At 45.4% G+C, this 11,248-nt stretch overlaps 1 protein-coding gene across 1 annotated transcript; it reads left to right on the top strand.

The window, feature by feature from the left end:
- Window positions 1–539: 539 nt before the first annotated feature.
- Window positions 540–10,997, top strand: LOC104542475 (sn1-specific diacylglycerol lipase alpha-like; the record flags this gene model as incomplete). Its single annotated transcript, XM_010186806.1, has 7 exons — window positions 540–682; window positions 2,273–2,341; window positions 3,404–3,476; window positions 5,166–5,362; window positions 5,716–5,845; window positions 6,807–6,988; window positions 10,070–10,997. Coding segments are annotated over 7 exons (1,722 nt in total), but the record flags the coding sequence as incomplete, so codon positions are not given.
- Between the last annotated feature and the right edge of the window lie 251 nt (window positions 10,998–11,248).

The following is an 11,248-nucleotide window of genomic DNA, read 5'->3' as shown; positions in this document are numbered from 1 at the left end:
TTCAGCCTGCACAAGTGGTGGAATTAATGAAAGCAAGTAACTTCCAAAAGCAAGGAGACCTCAGATGTGTAAGGCTGGCCTTGGATATTATCAGAAGTCTGTCAGATTTGAGGAGGAGCAAAAGGCTCATATGATATCCTAAATAACTCAAACCGCTTGAGTATACATTTCCTTTTTCTTCTTACCTTTCTTTTAGGGAAGACCCAGTGGGTCAAACACCAACTGATGGAGAGGTAGGAGAGAATACCAGAAGAGAATGAATTCTAGCATCCCTTCAGAGCAAGCAGCGTTGTAGGGCAGGAGTGTTCTGGGATTGCCACTATGACTTAGACTGAATGGTGTAAATCAGAAGTCTGCTTCCATTTCAAAATCTAACACACCTTCACTAGTCCCCACTGGTGGAGGAGCTGGTTAGCTGGAATCTGGAGTGTTCACGTATAGGAAAGACTCACAGCTGGGGAAAGGAACAGATTTTGGGGCTTGTGGACTTCTGTTTCAGTCTGACCTCAATTTCTTGTTTTGTTTGTTTTTGTTTTCAGGGGAGAGGAACAAAACACTATGGCCTGATTGTGGTTGGTCATTCCCTAGGGGCTGGCACGGCTGCCATCCTGTCCTTCCTCTTGCGTCCGCAGTACCCATCACTGAAGTGCTTTGCCTATTCTCCCCCAGGTGGGCTGCTGAGGTAGGTGCTGGGGCAGGAGGACCAGTGAGAGAAGGGAGGGGGTGTAGTTATTGCTGGATCAGATCCTCTTCGTGATGCACAAGAAGACAAGTCTCTGCCCTGAGAAGCATTGCAGAAAAATTGAGAGGCAGTTTATAGGAGCCAAGCGTTGTTGCCAGCCTCTACTCTATGTTATAGTTTGGAGTTGATGATGGCAAGTGGCCGCTCTCCCAGATATTCTGGTTTATGACTTAGTTGGCTGTGGCTGTGGCTCTAATTTGACCCTGACTAGTGAAAAGTGCAAGTTAAGTGGACTTGGTGCAATTTCCTTATTCTCTGCACAGTGCCAGTGCATCCTCTCCCCGTCTGCTGTGAAGAGATGTTTGACCGAATGTAGATGTCTGTATCAGTTGATCTAGGTGTCTGGACTCCTTTTGCAGCTGCCAAAGAAATTGGCACTTCTAGGGTGTGATTTCTGTCATTCTAAAGTGGATCCTTAAAATAAGTCAGAGGGATTCTGCTTCTTGGGTGCCTGTTTCTCTCCCCTGGCTATAGGGGGAATCTAGGGTAGCTGCCTCAGATGTCTGAAGAGAGCTATGGTGAATTCCTCCCACTGTAAATTGGAACAGACCTGCTGGCCATGTTATTTACATGGCAGCCAAACAAAAACATCCCACTTGATTGCTGTGAAGTGAGAGAAGGTCTTTCTAGTCATGACAGATGCCATGGGGTCAGTTGAAAGCAGCTATGGACTATCAGAAGCTTCTTGTGATAGCTACTGCATCATGTTTCTAGAGCAGCCAAGGGTTTTAAACCATCCTGCTAATGAATCTGGACATTAGCATGCATTGTTATGACAATAATCCCTGGTCTTCTGCAGCTATAGATTAATTGCTCTGCAGAATGTTTCATGAGAATTTTTATAGCTTTCTGTTCAGAGCTCCCACTCCTGAGATCCCTTGATAGCTTGGGCTATGCTGTGCTGTGTCACCTCAGCTGTCTCAGTTCAAGGAGGTGCCTCTGACAGCCACACTTCGTTGCACTGTGTGTTGTGCCCAGGATCATCTCTAGATCAACAATGTGGCATCTGTCTGTGGTGACTGTTTCAGAAGATGATCTTTAGGAAGTTAGCTGATTGCAGAGCCAGCTTGTAGAGTGGAAGTTTTAATTTCCTCTTGATGCTCAGGTTGTTGTAGAAAGTGGCCGTCTTGGTTCTATACTGTCTTTTTGAAGTAGTCAGGAGCATGGACTATCTTCTTCCTTCTTGCTCTCCTGACCATTCCTAAACTATAGAAGAACAGCTATGAGGCATTGACTTAGAGTACTTCCTTTTCCAGGTATATTCAGAGCCATATGCAGGTAAGGACAAAGGAGCTGCTCTGTATGAGCTATACCATTGCAGAATTATGTTGTCTGTGGCATGGGATGTGAGTATCAGGCTTTCTTTTTTAGCAGGGTGCAAGTCCAAAAAGCCTTGAGCAACTTGGGTTGTGGTTTTTATGTCCCTGGTTCACTGTTTAGTAACTGTTCTGACACCAGTGGCAAACTGGGAGTGCAGTTTGCTGCTAGTGAAATACTGTTTGCTTCTTCTTGGTCCTGTTTCTCTTCCAGTGAGGATGCCATGGAGTACTCAAAAGAGTTTGTGACTGCAGTCGTGCTTGGCAAAGATCTAGTGCCCAGGCAAGTTGAGAAGTGACTGAATTTCTTGATGAGTATCTGCTGTTCTGTACCAAAGTTACCTGTTTCCTATCAGAAACACCTAGATCATATCTGTCTCCGGTTTTCTCACTTACCTAACCTCGTATGCTTCTTACTTGTCTTCCTACTTACCTGTATTGCTGTGTCTTTTACCTGGACACCTATGTTGGTGTTTCACAAACCTTTTTATAGCCATATCCTTCCCCGTCTCTCAGCTGCCTGTATGAAAGAAAAGAGTGAATATCCTGTCTCTGTTATTATACTCATTGTGGTATGTGACATGTCGATGTCATCTTCCTTGTTGCCTGTGTTATCTCAGACTTCTTTACACTCTGCCCTGAAGTAGATACTCTGTCATCTCATTTTGTACTGTCTGTCCCCGAATACCTATTCCATATTGTCTCACATCTCTGAACTAGTTCCCTCATTTCTTGTCTTGGCATTTCTCACCTCTCATAGTCTCCTGGGGACATGTGCTGCTGAACAGGGCATTGGAGTAGGAGCCAGACAACTTGGGTTTTACTTTTGCTTCTGCCCTGTTGTGTGACCTCAGATGAACAGTGACATTTCTGTCTGTACAATGCAAGGCGTGTAGAATTCAGTGGAGAGAAAGTATTGCGTGTGCCTTTTGGTAACCTGTATGACAGAATCTTGTCTGTTCTGTAATCTGTTTACTGGTGTCATATTGCTCTGTGCCACCTTTCTAAATTATCTGTTCTGTGTCATCCTATACTTATTTCTTGCTCACTTGTTCCTGTGATTGCATCATCTCCCTCCTTATCTGTTCATTGACCTCTCTCATATCTGTTCACTGATCTGATTCCGCTGTTACATTTCACACTTGTTTATTATCACGATGGTTTTCTGTGGCCTCTTAACTCTGGTTACTGGTCCTGGGTGATGCCACAACCCACCTCTGAAATGATCTGCATTATGGCGCTGTTGCATTCTTGTAGTAGCGTAGCTTCTTGTTCTTCTGTGCTGTGTGACACTACCATCCTGTTCCCTGCCAAGCTGTTGTAAACACATCTAACTCTTTTTCAGAATTGGTCTCTCTCAGCTGGAGGGATTTCGCCGGCAGCTTCTGGATGTTCTTCAAAGAAGTAACAAACCCAAGGTAAGAGTAAAGATTAACAGACACCACAAGGTGAGTCTCTGAGCAGTGATGGTAAATTTGTCGTGTCACGTAGTAATACTGCAGATTTCTCCTGCCCTCCAGGTCTCCTCAGGTCCACTGTGACTGTTATTTAGATAACCAGAAGAATGATGGCAAGAGCTGGAAGGCAGCTAGAGGGGTGAGGGCAAAGGGCTGCACTCTGCGTGCAGGGCTGTGCGATGATTCTGGCTCATGTGCTCTTAAGTTCACCATCACATACGTAAAATAACTGAGCAGGAAATTTTCTCATCTGAGCCTGTTTGAAGTCTGTGTTCCAACTGTAGCTTTTCTTGGCCAGTAACAAATGGTAACAGGCTCGGCAGTACAGCAGTTGTCTGCTTATAGACACTGCTGTGTGCTGTCTGGGTGGTGCTGTTCTAGGATGAGCGTTTTGTTAGCGTTTTGGAGATAGGAAGTGTGGAAAGTTGTTCTTCACCAGACGTCTTTACCATTACACTGAGATGGAAAAAAACATAAGGCATTAAGATTTGTTTAGGGGTAAAATATATAAATGAACTGTAGAAGAAGAAAATTGAGCTTAATACTTACTTTTCTTGTTAGCATTCTATGGTTTTAGGTTCTCCTCCCCCTCTACTCTGCCCTGGTGAGACCGCATCTGGAATATTGTGTACAGTTCTGGGCCCCTCAGTTCAAGAAGGACAGGGAACTGCTGGAGAGAGTCCAGCGTAGGGCTACAAAGATGATGGAGGGAGTGGAGCATCTCCCTTATGAGGAGCGGCTGAGGGAGCTGGGTCTCTTTAGTTTGCAGAAGAGGAGACTGAGGGGAGACCTCATTCATGTTTATAAATATTTAAAGGGTGAGTGTCACGAGGATGGAGCCAGGCTCTTCTCGGTGACAAACAATGACAGGACAAGAGGTAATGGGCACAAGCTGGAACACAGGAGGTTCCACTGAAATTGGAGAAGAAACTTCTTCTCAGTGAGGGTGACAGAGCACTGGCCCAGGCTGCCCAGAGAGGTTGTGGAGTCTCCTTCTCTGCAGACATTCAAAACCCGCCTGGACGCCTTCCTGTGTAACCTCATCTGGGTGTTCCTGCTCCGGCAGGGGGATTGGACTGGATGAGCTTTTGAGGTCCCTTCCAATCCCTAACGTTCTGTGATTCTGTGATTCTGTGATTCTGTTTTTGTGTTTTGACTAAGGCATTTTTTGGTGTTTTGGTGAATTTTGGGGGTTTTTTGGATTTCTTTTGTATCTGTTCTTAGGTCTGCATAAAGACCTAATCAGGTTTGTTGGGTTTTTTTGTCTGTTTATGTAGTATAATCTTTTGCTTATTTTTGTACATTAAAAATTTAGATTCCATCTGTTTTATTTATGCTGGAAGCTATTAAGTTATCAGCTGGTGGACAAGTTGATGCTTGCTCTAGATCCTTAACTCGACAAAAACCTCCAGCAGAAAAAGGAAGGATGATAAGTTGCCACTTCTAAAGTTAAAACTGGGAAAGGAAGAAACAACTCTTCTGGGCAGGGTTATCTTTACCTCTAGGTCTGTTACTTAAGCGATCAAGACACAAGACCTGTTTTTCTCTTTTCCAGTATTAGGTATTCAGTTTAAACCTACAAATAGTGTCTTGTGAGATGACTCTGCTTTGTTTTCATGTTTTTCTCCTCCTTTCTCTTGCTCTGAACAGTGGCGAATCATTGTGGGTGCTACAAAATGCATCCCCAAGTCAGAGCTCCCTGAAGAGACAGAAGAAAATTCAGTAACGAGCAATCGCCTCTGGACCCACCCCAGCGATCTGACTATTGCCCTGTCTGCGAGCACCCCGCTTTACCCACCTGGTCGCATCATCCACGTGGTGCACAATCATCCCGCAGAGCAGTGCTGGTGAGTGGGTGGGGGTGAAAATTTTCTTTTGGAAAAGACTCACCAAGACAGGAACCCATCTATGAAGGAGGTGATTCTGATTTTTTTTTTTCCTGCCGTCTTATGGTGACAGTGATTTTGTCTATGCTGTCAGAATAAAAAGATAGTCGTGCCACTGTTGGCTAGTGCAGAGTTTTGGAGCAATGGCAGCAGTGTGCGTACATTAATATTTTTCTCCCTCTGTTTTTCCTCCTGTTGCTTTTTCTGTCTCTGCAACCTGCTGTTTCTTTCTTCTGCATGCCGAAATCTTGGCCTGCTCTTTCATCCTCTGCTCCCTTTTTTCCTCTCTGCTTGGATCCCAACTTCTCTTCCAGTTGCTGTGATCAAGAGGATCCCACTTACTTTGCTATCTGGGGTGACAATAAAGCGTTTAATGAGGTGATCATCTCGCCAGCGATGTTGCACGAACACCTCCCATATGTGGTCATGGAAGGGCTCAACAAGGTAACGCAGAGAATTAGGATCAGGTGTGGGGAGGGATCATTCGGTGCAATAACAGGGGCTCTGACTCGAATGGCTGAGAAGCCCAGGTTTGGACAAGAAAGGCTCAGCATAATGGTGCTGATGAGGTGAGCTGTAAACAAGACAAGTGGCATGGTGGTTCTAGTGTGTGAACTGCCAGGTTTCTTGGTGCCAAGCCAAAGCTCTGTGTGTGTATTAGAGAGCCTTTGTGGGGTCCAGTTTTAATAATTCTTATTGCAAAGCACTTAGGTGCCCTAATAAAACGAGGACCTTGTCACAGGCCTTTATGTGCACAGAAGAGGTAGTCCTTGCCCAGGAGAGCTGGCTTTTTAAATACACAGGGCTATTTACTTTGTCACACACGGGCTGTTAAGAGTTGAGTGTAATGAGGTCTGGAAATGGAGTGTAGATCTCCATCTCAACACCAGAGTCGGTCCTCTTTCCAAATTTAATGTGAGCCTGGGGGGTGTTTGGTTCCTTCTCTCAGATGCTGCCCATTATACGCTGTGGTTCAGGTGAAATCCAAGCTGCTGCAGAAGTCACCCACACTGCGGCTGCAGCCCCTCTGTTAGTCCAATGGGTGACTGAGCTTACATGTAATGGTTATAAAATGGGTTTCTACCACTAAGATACAGTTTCTGGCTGTGTAATCTCTTCCTACCTTGGAGATTTAGCCAAGTCTCCTCTGCCCTGTTGGGCTGAAGGCTGCTTCTGCCAGCATCCTGCCAGTAACCTCCCTAGCCTTGTATTCCCAGTATGGCATTCTGACAGGGTAGAGGATGTCAGAGTTCGTTCACATAATCCTTTATGTCAAGACCTTGCCCTGTGCTTGTGGAAGGCATTGGTAAGAAACAGTGGCAAATCCAGCTGTTTGAAAGTCCTGAGCTGAGAACAGCAAAGCTGCTCTCTCCAGTAAAGCCCTACTGTTCCTCTCCTTTAATAGGTCTTGGAGAATTACAACAAGGGGAAAACAGCTTTACTTTCTGCAGCCAAAGTGATGGTGAGTCCTACAGAAGTGGATCTCACCCCAGAGTTGATCTTCCAGAGTCAGCCCTTGCCTAGTGGACCCTCAGTGCAGATTGGAACTGGAGCTATTACAGTGGACAGAAGGAACAGCAGTACTAAGTAAGGAGATACCTTTGATTTCTTTGAAGGACTGTTGGCTTTAGGTGTGGGTCCTCTCTGTCTTGGGGTCTTGTGATCAATATTTGTGGAAAGCGTAGGTCCAAGGGCTGTCTCTGTGGGACATTTACTTAGCTTCAGTATATCTTGTCTATGTTAGGGGAGAAAAAAATCCTTTGTGTTGCTCAAGAATCTGTGAGTGCAGTTAGGTCAGGAGAACCAGAAGTTGAGGGTAGGGAAGAAACTTCCTTTCCTTATCCAGACAAATGGGGTTTTCCTTGAAACTGTAAAGGCAAAGCTCGCAGTCTTGCAGCCAAATTTCTATTTTCCTGTGTGACTTATGTGCCCAAATGTAGACTATATGGTGATTCTCAAAAGCTGAGAAGCAGTGAAAGCCTTTAGCTTACCAGGACAAATGCATTTAAGGATACTTTAGGATGGGACTTGTGGAAACACAAGACAACACTGTGAGAGAGGATTATTTAATCATAGACGAGAGGGTTCAAAATCAGGCAAAACTTGACTGCTTATCCATATTTAGAAGATAAACTGAAAGAATTGAAGCAGGCACCTTCAGAAGAAAATATTTTACAAGTATCTACTACTTATATTGATAGATATGTCAAGTATAGGACTGTATAGTGTTGATAATATACTGCATTAGATTGCTGTGCTCTTAAATCCAGCTCACACTCCCTTGACATGGGCTGACTTTTCAGAAATCAAAAATACTCCTCACGTTTTCTAAATATCCAAACCCAGGTATCCAAATTCAAAACCTGGCTTCCCTTTGTAAATCTTTCTTTCCCTGATGCGTTGTATGCCTTCGTAAGGTTTACATTAAAAGAAATAAACATACATACATGAAAAATACCCAACCCCCTTCTGTTCATTTCCTTATTACAGCATTCAAGCTCTTTGTGGCACTGTGCCTAGTTTATATTAGCAGGGCTAGGTTTTTGCAAATGAAACTCTTTCAATTAGTGTTTCAGGAAGCAATTAAATTGTCTGAAATGTATTAATGAATACATTGAAATCTGGAAGAGTATCCTTTTTCTAATACTTCCATTATTAATGCACCATCTGTTTTGTTTTGTGTCCTCACTATTGTACAGCTTCAGTAGCCTCATGTCCACAGAAGACGGTATTCTGAAAAAGCAAAGCTAAGAAATTTAAGCTGATAATCAGTCTTTATTATACACTATACATTCCAAATAATTTTACAGATACAGTAATAAAGGGTGATTTTTTTCTTTATTTTATTTCTTACTATTCTCTTTTACTCTTCTGTGTGGCAGAGAAGCTCTCTGAATAACCGTGAGCTTGCTCTTCGTTTTCTTGCAACAATAAAGACAAGTATTTGGCTTCAGAAAGTGAGGTTTTCTATTGCAGGCCAAGAAGGTATCTTCTGCAGAAGGACATGTACAATAATGAGGCACGGGGCAATAGAGCTATCGTTAGAGAAAAGACTACAGGCATCAGATTCAAATGAAGCACTTTTATGGAGATTTCAGGTAGAGACACCCAACAAGAAGCTCTGTGTGTGTGTGGGAAGAGGCAGGATGAGATGATTTGTGCTGAGTGATGGACAGCTGAGTATCCTTGAGAAAACACAGGTGAGATTTAAATTTAGAAGAAAGATTAGACAGCAAATAGTATGAAGATGGTAAGGCTCCTGTTCACAGAGAGAGTGAATGGTCAGAGACAGTGAAGGAGAGCTTAGGAACAGAACCGTAGCTGTGACAAAACAGCAGGAACAGGGATTGGCCCATGTTTGTGAAGGCTGCAATAAGACTACAATTAACCAGGTCAGTAGCAGGGACAGGAGTGGTGTTTTCTGTGCCAGAGCCAGAGTAGACCCAAGTTGCTGCTTCCCTTTGAGGTGAGTGAAATCAGAGGGGGAATTCTGAGATTTGAAAGGGAAAGGAAAACGGAGGAAGTTGTGGATGCCCCATCTCTGGAAGTGTTCAAGGCCAAGTTGGATGGGGCTTGGAGCAACCTGGTCTAGTGGGAGGTGTCCCTGTCCATAGCAAGGGGCTTGGACTGGATGATCTTCCAGGTCTCTTACAACTCAGGCCATCCATTGATTTGTATGATTCTAAGGGAGAGGGTAGCGAGGTGCTAGAGTGAAACAGTTTTAGGTTGGTTGTGTTTAATTCAAGGTTAGAGCCAGCTTACTGGGTCCGACTCCTTCTTTTGGGGTTCTTGAAACCTGTCCTCAGATCACTGCTACTCTATTGTTGTTACAATAGCTACGATGTTGTTGTCTAGCTTATAAACCTTTCCCTATACATCATGTCCTTTTGGCAGGTGCAGCAGTCCTTTCCCAGGCTTGGGCTCTTTTCCCAGATATTTCCTTAAGTTCTGGTCTTTAGGACTGTTGCTTTGGCTGCAGCTAATCCCAGGATTTGCGTGTGCCTGGTGTGAGAAGTCTTTGACATGGTATCTTTCTGAAGGAGCCTGCCTAATCCTTAAAAGTCTTAGCGTGAGTGGAGTCTTTATAAAGATCTTTACCTGTCTTAAGCTGAGTAAATTGCTTTTTTACCTATTTTAAAGTCTGCTACCTGAAGGTCATGAACAGTGCTCTTAGCAGCTTCCTGGCATTTGTGGTAGTAGGGGGGTTGCCAGCATGGAGGGGAAGGCATTGAGACTGGAGTGGTTCAGAGTATGAAAAGAAAGTAGTAGGTTAACAGTAGGCTCGTCCTTTAACCTCTCTTGCCTCAATCCTCTCTCATACAGAGGTGTTGGGTAAGAGAGGGATTTGTCTGCATGTGTGGAGACTGTGCCATGAGTTAGAAGCGCTGCAAGTTTCACTGGGAGCAGAACCGTGGTCCTAAGTGAAAATAGCACTCGAGAGGGAAGTCGTTTAGCCAGGAGGAAAGGGAGAAGGGCAAGAACCTGAGTTTGCTGAGGGAAGAAACTGTACCTAATATTATCAGCTGGGAGGGTGGATGGCTCTGGTTACAATGTGCCCTCCGTGTCTATCAGGACGTCTGTGCCCAAGACTTGGTTTCTGTTGGCTGTTCTGGCACCTTGCGGTTCTATGGAGCAATGTAGCCTCATGTTGTCTGTTTCTCATTGCAGGAGCAAGTCCCATTCTGAGATTAGCTTGGAGGGGTTTTATGAGACGAAGCCACTTTCTCCCGTGCAGAAAGACCCGGTGGAGCTGCTTCTCCTGGATACAAAGGAACGGCTGTCAGTGGAGCTGCAGGACCGTCGTGCCCCTCTTGCAACCATGGAGAGCCTTTCGGACAATGAATCCATTTACAGCTTTGATTCAAGGCGCTCCTCTGGTTTTCGGAGCATCCGAGGCTCCCCCAGCCTCCATGCTGTCATGGAGAAGGATGAGACGCACTGCTTTTATATAGACCCTGTTATCCCTGAGGAGAACCCCTCCCTCAGCTCGCGGACAGAGCTGCTGGCTGCTGATAGCCTCTCCAAGCACTCCCAGGAGACTCAGCCCCCCGACAATGTGCTCAACAGCGGTGGCACTACCCCGCAGCGACGCTGCAGTGAGGAGGGGGCCAGCAGTGAAGGGGACCGCGTTTCCTTAGCCCCTCGTGAGGAGCTGTCCCTCCAGAATGGACGGCTTACTGATGTTCCCAGTCCCCAAGTGCTGGAGTTTGCTGAGTTCATAGACAGCCTCTTTAATTTGGATAGCAAAAGCAGCTCTTTCCAGGACATCTACTGCATGATGGTGTCAGACAGCTCCAGTGACTTTGCAGAGATGCCCAAGTCCGTCAGTGATCAGGAGATCCTGTTGAGGGCACAATATGAACCAAACCTAGTCCCAAAGCCCCCAAGGTTGTTTGCAGGCTCAACAGATCCTTCATCAGGCATCTCTGTCTCCCCCTCTTTCCCCCTTAGTTCATCTGGAGAACTCATGGACATCACTCCCACAGGTGTGAGCAGCCAGGAGTGCCTGGCCACTGACAAAATCCGGACTTCCACCCCCTCTGGGCACGTAACCAGCCCTGCCAAGCAGGACGACCTCATGATTTCAGCCCTCTAGTGCAGGGTAAAAAGGGTTGCGGCTCTGAGAGCTGATCCCGTATGCTGAGTGCTGGGATAATACTTGGAAGAGGTGGTCATTGGGCAGTTTGGATCAGAGGAGACAGCTGGAAATGTTCCTTCTGGGGTGACACAGTGGTGGCACACTGATGTCTGGAGGATGGATTGTGCTCGAGTCCCATGCTTGCAGCTGGGAGAAAAGAAGCGTTGCCTCACGAGGGCTGCTATGCTAAGAGGGTCGGAGTCACTAAA

This window comes from Mesitornis unicolor, unplaced genomic scaffold (genome assembly GCF_000695765.1).
Source record: "Mesitornis unicolor isolate BGI_N332 unplaced genomic scaffold, ASM69576v1 scaffold9026, whole genome shotgun sequence".
Taxonomy (NCBI): domain Eukaryota; kingdom Metazoa; phylum Chordata; class Aves; order Mesitornithiformes; family Mesitornithidae; genus Mesitornis; species Mesitornis unicolor.
Note: the sequence above shows the minus strand (reverse complement) of the source record. Positions and strands in the feature narration are given on the sequence as shown.